At 38.9% G+C, this 17340-nt stretch overlaps 1 protein-coding gene across 1 annotated transcript in view; it reads right to left on the minus strand.

Annotated features, from left to right (window-relative positions):
- The window catches only part of rasa2 (RAS p21 protein activator 2), a 57758-nt gene that overhangs the window by 34580 nt on the left and 5838 nt on the right, over window positions 1–17340 (minus strand). Inside the window, exons 2-4 of the mRNA XM_062068260.1 lie at window positions 10300–10423; window positions 2552–2655; window positions 2382–2476 (exon numbers count right to left, since the gene is read on the minus strand). Coding sequence (XP_061924244.1) covers window positions 2382–2476; window positions 2552–2655; window positions 10300–10423 — 323 coding nt within the window. The remainder of the gene's footprint in view (window positions 1–2381; window positions 2477–2551; window positions 2656–10299; window positions 10424–17340) is intronic.

Here is a 17340-nt window from a genome sequence, read left to right on the forward strand (position 1 = left end):
ACACCCCCCCCCCCAAAAAAAAAAAACTGTGGTAATGTTTTTCCATTTACCGTAAAATGTAAAAAACAAAACAAAAAAACACTGGAAAATCGACAGTCTACCTAAAACAATTTATATAATTAATAATGGAATCTGGAGGCAAATTCATACATTATTCACTGTTACATGCGGCCCTCTGATAGCAGCCATAACTGTGATGTGGCCCTCAATGAAAACGAGGCATTTACCTATGCACGGTACAATCATATTTTTAGTTTTTCATTGTGTTTTACTTCTTTTTGTTGCTGTATATTAAAAATGACACCGCTTTTATATCCTTGTGTTCTTTAATGCGTTCATGTGTTTCACCTTTGGGTTTAAACAAACCCCTTCAAGACTGCGCAAAGAGGGGTGGCACTTTTGTGACTTTCGCGCTACTTTTAATATATTTTGTGGACTTTTTGAATCTGCACTGCAACCACATAATTTCCCCAACTAAATAAAAGTCTATCCTATCTTTTTTTTATGCAAAAGTGTTTTGTTGCTTTCTGAGTGCCTGCTAGAGCCGAGTTACTTCTATTCTGCCTGGTACCTAATAAAGGGACCTTCTGCTTCCCTGCATCCTGGGATCACGCCAGCAGCCGACATACGGCATTGTCACATAACTGCAACATTATTGCAGCTCAGCATCAACTCTTCAGCATTGTGTCCTCCGGTAAATACATTACAGTCTGTCTGACACAGGATATTTCATATATACAGCATGTATATAAGCACACTATATAATAATACAAATATGTTTATAAAAATAATAATATTGTATGATAATAATTAGTGTTTATTCCTAAGTCCAAGCCTTTAAACGCTGCACAGCCCTACCTCATGTTTAATGTCACGCCATTTAAGGTGAACGGCGGTACCGCATGTGTGATAAGAGCCACAGCAGCTGTGGGTTTTGTCATCACTCACAAAGATCGGATGTGGCAAAGGCTTTCGGAAGTGCCAGAGAGCGAGAGAACAAGTTGGAAAGCGAGAGACAGAGAGAGAAAGAGAGCCATAAAGACAAACATGACGCCCACACACATGCACCCAGTCTCTGCAATTCAGCACTTGGCTACGTTTGCGAACAATCCTTTTTTTTTTTTAATGCAAGCTCTAACCCCAAGCCTGTGTATTGTAAAGTATTATGCGTGAAATCAAACAAGTCGACAACAGACGCAAATAGTTAAAAGTGGATGCGGTAGAAAGGTGGTTTTCTCAAATGATTTCCATCATCACAGGAGACATGCTTGGATCCGAGCAAACAGAGCACACCGGCTTAATGCCTGACAAAACAAACAAGATGAGGCATTGCAATAACACCTCCGTCACTCACTGATGCACCTTTTACAGTTTAAAGTGTCTACATGTGAGTGAATCAGTGAAGCAAGCACATACCCAGAATAGCATTGCGTGGGCTAATGGCATTTACAGTCAACGCGTTAGCAACAGCAGTACAGTGGCGGTGGTGTGCAGACCACGTATGACCACTTCAATAGAAGGACTACATTGCCAAACTAGCATAGGCAACCTATAGACACCATACAGACTACAACAATGGTATTCAAATCCAATTACAGAAAACTACTTGAACGAACATACTCCAATACCAGTTGATGGTGCAACATATACATCCATTCATCCATTTTCTACCGCTTGTCCCTTTTGGGGTCGCGGGGGGTGCTGGAGCCTATCTCAGCTGCATTCGGGCGGAGGGCGGTTTACACCCTGGACAAGTCGCCACCTCATTGCAGGGCCAACACCGATAGACAAACAACATTCACACTCACATACACACACTAGGGCCAATTTAGTGTTGCATAATATAATAATACTACATACTCAGTGGCCTAGTGGTTAAGAGTGACCGCCCTGAGACCGATAGGTTGTGAGTTCAAACCCCGGCCAAGTCATACCAAAGACTATAAAAATGGGACCCATTGCCTCCCTGCTTGGCACTCAGCATCAAGGGTTGGAATTGGGGGTTAAATCACCAAAAATGATTCCCGGGCGCGGCCACCGCTGCTGCTCACTGCTCCCCTCACCTCCCGGGGGGTGATCAAGGGTGATGGGTCAAATGCAGAGAATAATTTCGCCACACCTAGTGTGTGTGTGACAATCATTGGCACTTTATAACATTAAAAAAAGAGCTTGGACAGAGCTTATCCAAGCTCACTGAAAATGTTTGCAAGCGAGTGACTTCCTGCTTGTTTTGTTTTGCGGCCACGCAGACAGACTGAGAAAATGTGTACTGAGCCCGAGATGACTGTATTTTTTTGCCAATCGCTCCCTACAAAGAAACCACAGGCCCAAACGAATCCCAAACATGAATTTTAAATTGCGAAACATCCTGAAATATTTACCTGGACCTCGGAGTTAGGGTCTACTGGCTGAAGACTAAACCAGTGTTCCTTCCCTTTATATTCACACAGGTCGTCCTTTCTGATTGACACTTTCCCTGAAAAGACCAAAACAAAGATTTCATGTCAGTGCAACGCCACTAAACTAAAATTGGAATTATATTCTCACTTACCAACTGGTAAATCTCTTTGGAAAACACTCTTGGCATAAATGTAGAATGATAAACACTGAAAAAACCGAGGAATCTCAAAGTAAAAGTCCTCACCATAGAAGGGGCTGTAAATAAAAGCAGACAGTTTAAAGTTAAAGGAATGTGTGCAGTACAAACGGTAATGTGAGGTTATTAATACACATGAGCACTGTGATAGCTTTTTTTTTTTATTTCAACATTCGAACAGACAAAATTCAATATACAGGTATTGCTATTTCATAAGATTACATTATTGACTTAATGAATCCTCATTGTAAATTATATTCATTTGCACGGTTTATGAACGACGATAAACCACAAAACAAAAATACCTTCACATAAATGTAAATGTAAATTTCAGTGGTACCTCAGGATACAAGTGCTCCAGTTTACAAGTTTTTTGGGATAACAGCAGTCTCTCAGGTAATTGTTATTCTATAGGTTGCGGACAAATTTTTTTGTTATGAGCCTCCCCAAGGCTAGCTGATGTAGCGAATACCACAGTGAACCCCATGAGATCTGACCACCGGTGTCTTACTCGCTTATAGCGAGAGATGGACATACTGAAAATTCCGGACTGTAAGCCGCTACTTTTTTCCTGCGCTTTGAACACTGCGGCTTATAAAACGGTGTGGCTAATTTAAGGATTTTTCTTTACTGACAGCCATAATGCAAAAACTTGAAGAAAAAAAAAAAGCAAATACACTGAATGAATAGGTGTGTTACTGTTTGTACTAAAACAAAAAACAAGCAAATACACTGAACAGGTATTCTATTGTTTGTACTTTGGCGCCATCCTTTGGGCGAGTTTGATCACTGCAGGTACTGCAGTGCTGCATTGCCCTTCTGTTTAGACTAGAGGCTTCAATCATAAGTTCGGTCTTGAAGGCCATCCATAGCGTTTCTACTCGTATCGATAATTTATTAATCACTCCAAGCAAGGTTTGTAAGTTTTACAATGTAACTAAAACAATTCTTACTTACTAACCATGCGTGATGTCTGTACGAGTGTTTTGATGAAAATGTATACGTGCTAACGTAATGTAATGAAGGTGCTATGTTGCGTCGTCAACATAAACTTATATGCTAACACGTTTACGAGTGTCTTTGTTAGTACTGTTAACTTACAATGGCATTCTTTTTGTATTGTTTCAGTTTTGTAAATTCACCAAAACGTCACAGCGGAGTTATTAAGTCTGTTTAGTTGATTGGAGAGCTAGCTTCTGCAGCTAGTGAGTCCATGACAATGACTTCTGTTTTGTTTAATAGCCGTTTTACTGCTATCTTACAGACACATGACACAATCAGGGTTTGTAAATAAACATTTACTAAATATTTCTGTGTAAATAACTAATTTCACAATGTACAGTATATATCTGCGACTTACAGTCCGGGCGCCGATTATATGGAAAAATATTGTTTTCTTCTAAAATTTAGTGTGTGCGGCTTGTATACTGGTGCGCTCTAAAATCCGGAAAATATGGTAACTTTATTTTTCCAACCAGGGTAAGGAAGATAGTGAGTGTTGTGCTGAAAAGAAGAAGGGGACAATATTCATTGAGAAAGAAATCATCAAAAAACATGAACGAGCATATAGTTTTGCACTGCTAATCTGTATTATACTGAAGCAAAATGCGTTGATAACGGCAGCCAAGGACAGTAAAATAATATCTAAATGGGGACATTTATCCATGAAAATATGGAAAAGCTGCTGAAGGTGTGTTCGACAAAAAGCACCTCAACCCCGCTTTCCAGGGTAAATGCTTTTTTTTATTATAAAATGATTTCATAAAACTACTGTAGTTGTTTGTAATAATTAGATTGTGTATTCTTATCCAAAAAGTATTTTTAAAAGATGTTACATGTTAAAATGGTGGTGTTTTTGGAGGGCTAGCACTGATGAAATTGATTTCAATTGATTTAATTTCATTTCAATTGGCGAAGCTGTTTCGCAATACGTCAAAGAACCAATTCGACTTGTATTCAGAGGTTCCACTGTAAATGTAAATTACAATGAGAGTTGATTCATTTTAGTGCTTTTGATACCTTCTCAGTATTTTCTTAAACCAACACAACACTGTGTTGCAAATGTTTTAATCGGCAACATTTACAATTACTTTGAACAAAAACAATACGGTGGATTATATTTATATGCAGGGATGCAAGATCATTATTGGACAGGTAATTATTGGGTCGATATGAGAAATTATTAAGTCACACTGTTAAATATCTTAATGTTAAAAAAACAAAAACGTTGATAGCCAATAAAAAAACTAAACAAAAAAACGCTTCAATAAAGTGAGATTACTGAAACTGTGTTGTAGGTGAGTTAGGGTGAAAAAATAAAGCATACTTTTTTTTTTTTACTGCTTGTGCTGTGAACTGTTGTAAACTTCCCCCGAGTTCACTAAAAGCAAACATGCCCTCGATCGGGTGGGACTTCTTAACTGTTTTGGACGAAGGCATTTTGCGTGCTATTTGCACCAAAATGTTCTGCAAACATTCCGTGAGAGGTGGAAAAAAACATCAAGCTTTAACACATTAAACTTGATCAGCCATTTGAAATGCCAGCATTGCTATGACAGGGTTTTGGAAGTCTACCAAGATGCCAGCGCTGTAAAGAAGCTGCTGCAAAGAAAGGTGTGTACAAACTGCCGTTAAATTAGATTAAATAAATAAAAATAATTTTAATACGTTATCGGTTATTAGTAGTTTTGAATAGCAGAAAGTTATCTGTATTGGCTTGAGAACAAAATATAGAGTGTCTATTTATATTTCGAAAAAAATCCTAAAACTGCATACATCATAAAATTAAACTTAAAGGGTAACTGCAGTTTTTTTTTTAGAGTTTTGCCTATCATTCACAATCCTTATGTAAGACATTTGTTTTTCTTTTTTTTTTTTAAATGAATTGTAAGTTTTTAGATACGGCAAGTACGAGTTGCCTAACAATGCAGCTAATGGCACTACACTATTCCGTCTATAGAACCCTATTAAAAAAACAAAAAAACAATTCTCCATTTACATCTCGTGACCTGAATATTAACCAAGTAGCAGCGATATTGTTATTATACGTGCTAACACAGACAAACTATTTTTAGTGCCGTTTTGATCACAGAGTGGGAACAGTTACTATATTGAAATACTGAGCTGCCGCATCGGCTCTGAGTTGGTGAAAGTTAATTATAGATTATAAATCATGTCTCTCACCTGGATAGTAGAAGAATGTGGCCATAAACCGAGAAGTTGGTGAACTTTGACATCCAACTTATACCCGGAGATGGCGAGAAAGACAAGAAAAGACGCTTGTTTGTGGCACATTATTTTGTTATGGTTATGATTGATTCTGTTTAATGTATAACATGTAATGATGGTAGTAGGCTATATGTATGTAGGTTAGTAGGATATGCATAACGTGGTTTTTGCGTAACTTGGGTTGGCTCATGATGAGGTGACGACTTGTCCAGGGTGTACCCCGCGTTCCGCCCGATTCTAGATGAGATAGGCTCCAGCACCCCCCGCGACCCCGAAAGGGATAAGCGGTAGAAAATGGATGGATGGATGGGTTGGCTCATAGAATTGCACTTTGCACTGAAAGATGGTGATGTGCTTACATGGAAGAGAATGCAGTGTGTCAGGTTGGATGCAATATGGGGTTATGCTGAATGAAATGTGGCGGTAATTTTACTGTTGGCCTTGGCTTGCCATCAAAGTAGGCCTATGCGATATATAATTTATTATTTATTATTATATATAATTATTTCGATGGTGGTTCGTGCGGTCAAACTAGACATGTTAGTAGACTAATGCAAACAATCTGTCCCGACTCCCGACGAAAATATTGCTGCGTAACTTTACAAATACATTTGGCTAATCGACATCAGTAAAATGTGGCATAATTACTTAGTAAACCATCTTGCAAGAAGCATAAACAAGAGAAACATACAGCGTCGATTGCCATTTGAAGTTCCTTGGGGTAGGATTCGGATGTGTATCTGGCAACTTCAGTCATGGAGAGTGGGAGGGGACTACAGACCGTAATTGCAGTACCATTTCTGGCCACATTACTACATATGGCACTTTTAAAAAAATTGGACAATTGTGTCATGAAAGACATGGGCTTTACCGAGGAACACATCATCTGCTGATCTGGCATCTGTAAAGCTGGTCCAATTGTGATTTTCAAAATGGAAGCCCTGCTATATGCAAAGCTGAACAATTACAGTCGCAATCAAAATCGTTCAAACCCCATTACGAATGTAACTCCACTTAAAGTTCGATATAACGCCATTTTCTTTACATCGCGGTCGTGCCATGGCCTACGAATTTTAGCCTGTTTTTTTCTACCAGTGTCAATCGTGTTGTTTTTCACAAAATTATAGATTATCAACACCGTATTGACCTATTGGTGGATAGTGCCCACTCCAATCTGTGTCGTGGAAGCATAACCCAACATTAACGTCACGTCACGTGGGGCAACTATCACCCCAATCATCATCGTCACCAAACCTTGACGTTTGCCGGCAGTGACGTAAAGCAAATACAACAAATGTTTGTTTACTTTCAAGATGTCAGCTTTTCTGCCCTCATTTTCTCTTTCGCCTGTCTACATCAAGAAGAACAATTATCTTTTTGTTGTCATTTCTGAAGCGGATCATTGATGTTGTCCCCTTAGAAAAAAATGCATCCGTACAACTGCGACGAGACAAGATTATGCAGTCTCAACACTGGTAAGCAAGATCGAAGCACAAGGCAGAGAAGTATTCAAACAATTTAAAGACAGAGTCGCGCTTTTGTTCACAAGGGCTGTGAATCTTTGGGCACCACATGATTCGATTTGATCCAATTCTTGGGGGTAACAATTTGTTTCAGAATCGATTCCCCATTCAAACCGATTCTTGATTCAAAATCAATACTTTTTCTAATAACATTGGGTGCCAGTTCTATGATTAAATACATTCCTCCACAGGTCTATTAAATTTGTATATTATTTAAAAGAAAACTGATTTTGTTTAACAAAATGCTACCCAATTTATTAAATAAAATCAAATGCAAATAAGGCAAGAGGAATAATCAACACTTCTCTTTTTTCAAGTGGGCATCTACATCAGCAGTATAATTTGTGGTTGGACAGGACGGATATAAAAATAAAAATATATAAGAAAATTATTTAAAAAAATATATTTTGGAATAGATTTTTGAATCGATTAAGAATCGTTACAAATAAGAATTGTGATTCAAACAAAAATCTATTTTTTTGGACACCCCTACTGTTCATCAGGAACTCACAAACTTAAACCACTATGCATTGGAAAGTCTGCAAGCTCCTGCTGTTTTCCCCACATTATTCGGCATCATTTTATTATATTATTTCGTTACATATAACGCGATTTCGGGAATAACGCAATCGGGATTTTATGGAGTGAATGTGATTAGTCAAATAATCCACACATAGACCTCATCTCTCGGAAAAGAGGTTTACACAATGAATCATGAACATGGTTCTTTTTTTTGGACTGACTTGACTGTCGCAGCGGGCAGACCTACAGACAGCCCAGTCCCAATGTATCCTGCCAACATAACTAGCAAGACCACAAGTTGGACAGCTTGATGTGACATAGCCGATTGTGGGTTAAGGAATGCAGATGGGTCACCTGTCCCAAACAGACTCAACAGCTGTGCTGGATTAACAACTCATATGTCAAAGTACAACTGCAAACCCTTTTTTAAGTTATTTTAACAAACCAACATGAACCCCTAACAATATTAGAGCAGTCACGTTGTGCAGAAAAACAATAACCGTCATTTGCATCGACGCTGTACACAGGTTTTTTCAATAAACTTACTGGACCATCCTTGATGTAGACTATTCTATTAAATTGGAAATGCAAAAAAACTGTAGTTTTTGACCAGAGGTACAGGGTTTATACAAGAGGGACAGTGAAGTAACAACAACTAAAATACACAGAGAGGCTCTTATGAGTGAATATTAACTGCTTTAACAGAGGCAGAGGTAGTGCAGATAGAAATACAAGGGTGAGCGTGGGAGGACACACTTCCTCAGAGAGTGTAACATTTTTTTAACCAGTGCAGAAATCAGCAGAGAAAAAAAGCTGATGTAAAATACCTAGAGAACCATGGACCGTGGTAAAGAGATGTGCTAGGTACAAATACTCTATATGCATCAACACTTTAAAGTGACTCATTTGTGGAGATGAGAGTGTTATAAGAATTAACATCTCATTATTTAGGAAAAAAGGCTGTTAAGTCATCCCCAATGAATTTCTCAAAATTGACTGTATTTTAAGTGCATAACAAAATCTATTATTTATCATTTCTGGCCGGCGTTGTTGGGTTGTACTCGGCTCAGTGGAACTTAAACGCTCCATAAAAACACCTCTGTCTCGCAGTCCTACGAGCATAGAACGATCACTATGTTCTATGAGTTTTACCACAGTTTTCATTTATACCGCTTATCACTAGAGATGTCCGATAATATTGGACTGCCGATATTATTGGCCGATAAATGCTTTAAAATGTAATATCGGAAATGATCGGTTTCAAAAAGTAAAATGTATGACTTTTTAAAACGGCGCTGTACGGCGTGGTACATGGACGTACGGAGAAGTATAGAGCAGTTGCGTCTCCCAGTCATACTTGCCAACCCTCCCGAATTTCAGTGCCCCTCCTGAAAATCTCCCGGGGCAATCATTCTCCCGAATTTCTCTTGGTTTCCACCCAGACAACAATATTGGGGGCATGCCTTAAAGGCACTGCCTTTGTGTGCCGGCCCAGACACATAATATCTACGGTTTTTCATACACACAAGTGAATGCAACGTATACTTGGTCAACAGCCATACAGGTCACACTGAGGGTCGCCGTATAAACAACTTTAGCACTGTTACAAATATGCGCCACACTGTGAACGCACACCAAACAAGAATGACAAACACATTTCGGGAGAACATCCGCACCGTAACACAACATAAACACAACAGAACAAATACCCAGAACCCCTTGCAGCACTAACTTTTCCAGGACGCTACAATATACACCCCCCGCTACCCTTTATCCCCCCCACCTCAACCCCGCCCCCCACCCCAAACCCGGAATGTGACAAAGTATTTACACATTGTAGTGAAGTGAAGTGTGAAGTGAAGTGAATTATATTTATATAGCGCTTTTCTCTAGTGAATAAAAGCGCTTTTACATAGTGAAACCCAATATCTAAGTTACATTTAAACCAGTGTGGGTGGCACTGGGAGCAGGTGGGTAAAGTGTCTTGCCCAAGGACACAACGGAAGTGACTAGGATAGCGGAAGCTGGGATCGAACCTGGAACCTTCAAGTTGCTGGCACGGCCACTCTACCAACCGAGCTATACCGCCCCATTATAGCCGTGGCAACGGACATTGACATGAAGCTTTCAGGATCCAACGGGCTACCGGTAAGTAGCACTGTAATTTTCAGTAGAACAAACTTAAGGCTACTATATTGGGTGAAATTAGTTCATTTCAAGGAGGTTACTTTATGTTTAGAATAGAATAAAATATCTGTTTATTGCAATCATATTGGGTCTCGATTAACTGCAGTAAATGAGGGACGTCTGTATTTAGAGGTACCCTGAAATTCCCAGCACTATTAAACATAATGCTGCAACATAGTCATTAGACACACTGGCCAAGTTGATGGTTCCATTCTCAGCATGTACAAATTTGAATGTGCTTACCTGACACTTTTGTCAAACATCTTAGTTCGAAACACCTCCTCCTGATCCAAACTGATGGTGCAAAAAGTGCAGAGATCCCTTTGTCGGTTTGGACCGGAGACCGGACCCAGGTTTTTAGCTTCACCTGCATCACATTGAGAAGCACATCATAACCATGTCTTGCTTCTTCATTTTATTGCTTGTTTTAAACCACGGGTGTCAAACTCAAGGCCCCGGGGCCAGATCTGGCCCGCCACATCATTTTGAATGGCCCGTGAAAGCCTGGAAATAATGTGCATCAATAAAGTAAATTATTTTTCTTTCTTTTTTAATGTGACAGGGAAAAAAAGAGATGTACTGCATGCAATTATATATCTTTTAAACTTTATCTATCTAATACTGCAACAGATATTATATTATCATACATTCGAAACATTTTTGGGGTAAAAACATACGTAAATATCTACTTAGCCTTATGATTTCAATGCAAGTTATCCATCAAATTGTACACTGTAAACATGACAATATATTTGTTTTTAAAACAGCTCGGTCTTCAGGATTCTACAGTAAGAAAAAAACTGCGGTACCATTTTTAAATTTACAGTAATACACTGTGAAAACAGCAACCATATTTTTTATGCCAAAAAACTGGCAGCTCAATCACTAGAATTTTACAGTAAAATAGAGCGTGACCATTTTACTGTAAATTTTAATGGTAAAATTCTGCAATTTTTTTTAACCTAAAATCCACAGATTTTTTTTTGTTACAGTGTAGGCAAAATATACATTTACTAATAAAATGCATAAGTAATCGTGTGACAATATCATGTGGCTAATCCTTATACAATTATGTTTCTTTTATTAACGTTACAAGCGGCCGGCCCTCTGAGGGCAGCCAAAACTGCAACATGGTCCTCAATGAAAACGAGTTTGACACCCCTGTTTTAAACTTTACCATATAATGTACTACTTGTGCAAAATAATCACCAAAATTGAGAGTGAATTATCAACAACAATAATGTTGCGGGAAAAAAAAAGAATGTTGGCAATCTCTAAACTATATTGACTTTGATCAACGAATCGTGTAGGTGGACAAATCATAATAGAAAGTTGACTTGAGGCTTGTATGTGGTTAAAACATGAAACAGACTTCCTCAGCAAAACCAGCAGTGTTGGCAACAGTGCTTTGTGACACACATTATCCGCACACATTTTACCTTGAAGCATGCAGAACAGACCCGGATTACAGGACATGAGGTTTTTGTGCACTGTTCTCATGAATGAACAACACACAAAGTCGAGCTCTGAAAAATGCTCAATGCTGTCAACACCTTCACAAGTCAGATCTGGACTAAAGGATTAGAGCAGCGGTGTCAAACGAACCGCCCGCGAGCCAGATCGGGTCTGCAAACAGGTTTAAACCAGCTCGCAAACCGCGAGACAAGTTTGCGAAGTATAAAAATGAGCTGCAATTTTTAGCGAAAGAAACTGATATTCTGAACGTGTCCACTGGATGTCGCAATACAAATTCTGTTAGGCAAGTAAACGGTTTACAGCGGGGCCAAGCAAGTATGCCAAGCAAGGGGGTACACAGTAAAAATTAAACGTAAAACCTGACGTTTAATGTATTCTGCTTCGACTCCTTTGTGCTTTGGCACCCTAATTGCCCCAAAATGTCTATGTCAAAAAAGAGAAGAAAGTGGACGCACAGTGTAACTCAACCCTCTTGAATAGTTTCTACCTCCGTTTGTATGGTTTGTTGAGTTCGCACAGGATTAATATGTGGAAATGACAAATGAAGTTAAGTGAATTATATTTATATAGCACTTTTTCTCTAGTGACTCAAAGCGCTTTACATAGTGAAACCCAATATCTAAGTTACATTTAAACCAGTGTGGGTGGCACTGGGAGCAGGTGGGTAAAGTGTCTTGCCCAAGTACTCAATGGCAGTGACTAGGATGGCGGAAGCGGGGATCGAACCTGGAACCCTCAAGTTGCTGGCACGGCCACTCTACCAACCGAGCTATACCGCCCCAAATGAGGTTTTTGATACCTAGAATCGTTTTTATGATCCATCATCTATTTTGTTCAATTCCAGATAGGCTGTGGCTTAAAGTTTAATGGTTTGTAAATACACTGAGACAGAGTCCAAGTTCATTGTGTCATTTGTTGTTTTTTTCAAACTACACCAATATTTTCCTCAAAAATTTTAACTAACTTGAAGTGTTTTGTCTAGAGATTTATTTGTGATATGTACATTTCCAGAATGCGCTTGTTCTGTTTTTGGCCAAGGTAAAAAAACAAAGAAAATAATCAGAAGTTGTCTTTATCTTTTAATTATTATGCCATGATTTTCCTAGCCCGGCCCATGTGGGAATAGATTTTTCTCCGTGTGGCCCGTGACTTTAAATGAGTTTGACACCCCTGGATTAGAGAGACATAAATAGTTGTCTGAACTGGTCCTTCGGCACTGAGCTTAAGCACCTATGGGGACTTAATTTAGAAAAGCTGCCTGTGAGATCCGCCATTTGGGCGGATCTCACAGATCGATGAGAAAAAAGGTAATGTGAAAATCAGATTGGATGACTTGGATTGGAAGGACAATCTGAACATACTATCAACACTTAAACTCAAAGGGAATTGGCCTTTTTGGAATTTTGCTTATCATTCACAATCCTTATGTGAGACAAGCACACATACATTTGTCTTTTTTTAAAGCAATTTAACTTGTAAACAAATATTAGAAAAGTCAGCTAACAAAGAGGTAATCACTCTACTCAGCCTATAAAGCACTCTAAAAACATCCTAAAGCCCTAATCAAGGTTTTATATACAGTATGTACAGTACACACCGAATTGGTTCGAAGTGAGATTGGAATTTTTTTAATGTTTTAAGTTTTATTCGCAAAACTTTGTCACTGTATAAATTGTACAATATCTGAAGTACACATTTCTAGAAAAAGAACAGTCAAATTTTATTTTGTAGTTTCAGAATGTTTGGGAACTTTTTTCCTCTCCCCAAATTTGTCACTACCGAAACATAGTATTCAATTATGAATTAAAAAAAATATGTTAACCTGTTAATATTGTTTTCTTTCCCTGTGTAAAGATGGTTATTTTTTTATGTATTGAAGGTTTTCCACAGAAAAATCCATGAAAATGGATTTCTAAACACATTTTTTTTTACTTCAATTTATAAAATTCTTTATACAATTTTCTGATATGTATAACAATGATCAGATTGACTTCAGAGTTAATGATTTATAAAACTGAAAATGTATTTAATTAAACAGTATTACAATATTTTAGTTGATAACTTAATATACTTTATTTTGTCTTTAGTAAACACCAGGGGCCGTACTTATCAAGCTTCTTAGAATTACTCCTAAGAAGTCTGCTAAGAGTTGACTTAAGAGTAAATAAATTATTCGCTGAAAGCTGCACTTAAAAGTTAGTTATCAAGCGTCTTACTCACACTTTCAGCGAAGTGTAGGACTGAATCTTAAGTGTCACACTCAGAGCTGAATTACGACATTACTATGTGCCGTAAACGGAATTTTAGGTGACATCATTTCTGTGTCCATAGAAATGACCAATCACGGAAGGGAATCCGTTGTCCAAGAATAAAGAAATATCTTGGAAATATTTAAGTGGACAATGGGAGTGTATATTTTGACAATAAACTACAAAATAATACAAAACAAACTAGTCCCCGCCGGCACTCACGCTACCGCTCCCTCTCTTCTATCGCCCACACACTCACTGACGTCACTCACCTCACGGCCACACACATACGCTACTGTCATAACATTTTCTTTCCAATTCATTAATTAGGCAACTAATTTGAAACTGGTGTGGGTGGCTCTATATATACTAGCCCACTGCAGACACATGCAGAAATCAACAAGGAATCGAAAAGTATTAAATCTGTGACAAAAATAATATCCGCTCTGTCTAAACGATACCATTTGATCAGCTGCTCGTCATCAAAAAAAAACAAAACATTGTTCCGTTCCCTGAACGTTCGCGCACGTCTCTCTCGCCTCAGTGCCATCCCCTGCTGGCAACTCCTAACCACTTAAGACACCTCTGAAGGTCTCTTAAATATCGTGGAGAGTAGGAGTGATTCTTAGACTTAATAACGTTGATAAAAAGCTTTTATTCTTAAGTTTGAGAGTAGGACTAAATTTCGCAAATTCTCAGGACTTAAGTGTAAAATGGCACTCTAAGAAGCTTGATAAGTACGGCCCCAGGTGTTTTGGTAGTGACTACACGTTTCGGTAATGACCACGATTTGTTTGCCAGATTGTATCACATTCCCTCAACCTTATTGCTTAATATTAACTCATAACATGCTTGATGTCGGGAATATGAATAACACATATGTTTTGTGGTCAATAAAATCATTTGTTAATAAGTATGCATGTGGGTTCAGTATTCTGAGAAGAAGAAAACACTGACATTACTGTCAGGCTTCTGAACACTACCTAATGCATCATTGAAAGGTGTATAATCAATAAGCACACACAAATACATAAAACTTCTTGAAGAAAAATACGCAGTATGCAGCGCAGTTAAAGGCCTACTGAAATGAAATTGTTTTATTTAAACGGGGATAGCAGATCCATTCTATGTGTCATACTTGATCATTTCGCGATATTGCCATCTTTTTGCTGAAAGGATTTAGTATAGAACAACGACGATAAAGTTCGCAACTTTTGGTCTGTGATAAAAAAAAGCCTTGCCCCTACCGGAAGTAGCGTGACGACACCGGAGGAAGGACTGCTCACATTTCCCCACTGTTCACACCAGCAGCGAGAGAGATTCGGACCGAGAAAGCGACGATTACCCCATTAATTTGAGCGAGGATGAAAGATTCGTGGATGAGGAACGTGAAAGTGAAGGACTAGCGTGCAGTGCAGAACGTATCTTTTTTCGCTCCGACCGTAACTTAGGTACAAGGGTTCATTGGATTCAACACTCTCTCCTTTTTCTATTGTGGATCACAGATTTGTATTTTAAACCACCTCGGATACTATATCCTCTTGAAAATGAGAGTTGAGAACGCGAAATGGACATTCACAGTGACTTTTATCTCCACGACAATACATCGGTGAAGCACTTTAGCTACTGAGCTAACGTGATAGCATCGGGCTTTACTGCATATAGAAACAAAACAAATAAGTCCCTGACTGGAAGGATAGACAGAAGATCTACAATACTACCAAACTCTGGACATGTAAATACACGGTTAATGCTTTCCAGCTTGGCGAAGCTTAGCAGTGCTGTTGCTGACGACGCCATAGAAGCTAACTTAGCTACGGAACCTCGACAGAGCTATGCTAAAAACATTAGCTCTGCACCTACGCCAGCTCTCATCTGCTCATCACGACCCGTGCTCACCTGCGTTCCAGCGATCGACGCTACAACGAAGGACTTCACCCGATCACCGATGCGGTTGGCGGCCCAGAGACGGAGGAAGTCAAGGTGAGGTCATTTGGCTAGCGCGTCCGCTATCCTCAAAGTCATCCTGGTTGTGTTGCTGTAGTCCGCCGCTAATACACCGATCGCACATACAGCTTTCTTCTTTGCAGTCTCCATTGTTCATTAAACAAATTGCAAAAGATTCACCAACACAGATGTCCAGAATACTGTGGAATTTTGGGATGAAAATTGAGCTTTTTTGTATTGGATTCAATGGGTCTGAATACTTCCGTATCAACTGTTGACGTCACGCGCATACGTCATCATATCTAGACGTTTTCAACCGGAAGTGTGGCGGGAAATTTAAAATTGCACTTTATAAGTTAACCCGGCCATATTGGCATGTGTTGCAATGTTAAGATTTCATCATTGATATATAAACTATCAGACTGCGTGGTCGGTAGTAGTGGGTTTCAGTAGTCCTTTAAATCAAAAAGGATGAGCTAATTATGAAGACCCCTTCCCTAATCCACAAAGAGGAAAACAATAACAGCTAAAGCACACGCATGATCACTACATCGTGTGTGATATAATATGTTACGGTAGTGACAATTCTAGCTAAGTTTGACCATAACTAAAAATTGCTACCAAGCACATTGCTAACAAACATATATTTGAAGAGGTGTACGCTTATAAACCTATAATATGTTATATAAAAGCTGAAAAAGTTTACATAAATGATGAAAACGTGTTCTGTTATGAGAATTTTTTAAAGATACACACTGATTTTCAGACTTAGGAACATATTTATTTAAAAACTATGGGATTAAGTTAACTACGGCCTTGTGGTTAGAGTGTCCGTCCGCCCTGAGATCGGTAGGTTGTGAACTTGTGAGTTCAAACCCCGGCCGAGTCATACCAAAGACTATAAAAATGGGACCCATTACCTCCCTGCTTGGCACTCAGCATCAAAGGTTGGAATTGGGGGTTAAATCACCAAAAATGATTCCCGGGCGCAGCCACCGCTGCTGCTCACTACTCCTCTCACCTCCCAGGGGGTGATCAAGGGTGATGGGTCAAATGCAGAGAATAATTTCGCCACACCTAGTGTGTGTGTGACAATCATTGGTACTATAACTTTACAATGTAACCTCCCGGTCAAAAAAACAGGGTTGTGGCTTAAATCTACAATCAGCCAAGCCTCTAAAACTCTTGTGTTTCAGTAGTGACATAAAAACTAGGGACATGATTTTTTGGAGCACAGTTTTTTTATTAAATTTTTTTACCTACACTAAATGTAAGTCTTTAAACCTGTGTTTAAACTTAATCATAACTATATTTTAATTTACACCATGGGGATAGGTTGATTGGCAACACTAAATTGGCCCTAGTGTGTGAATGTGAGTGTGATTGTTGTCTGTCTATCTGTGTTGGCCCAGTGATGAGGTGGCAACTTGTCCAGGGTGTACCCTGCCTTCCGCCCGATTGTAGCTGAGATAGGCTCCATCACCCCCCGCGACCTCAAAAGGGACAAGCGGTAGAAAATGGATGGATGGAAATATTAATTAATTAATTAATCAACTTTTAATTTTTTTATTAAGTGATTTTCTTTGGGTTACTGAACTAATCCATTTATGCA

The sequence above is a fragment of the Entelurus aequoreus genome, linkage group LG13 (genome assembly GCF_033978785.1).
Source record: "Entelurus aequoreus isolate RoL-2023_Sb linkage group LG13, RoL_Eaeq_v1.1, whole genome shotgun sequence".
In the NCBI taxonomy this organism is placed as follows: Eukaryota; Metazoa; Chordata; class Actinopteri; order Syngnathiformes; family Syngnathidae; genus Entelurus; species Entelurus aequoreus.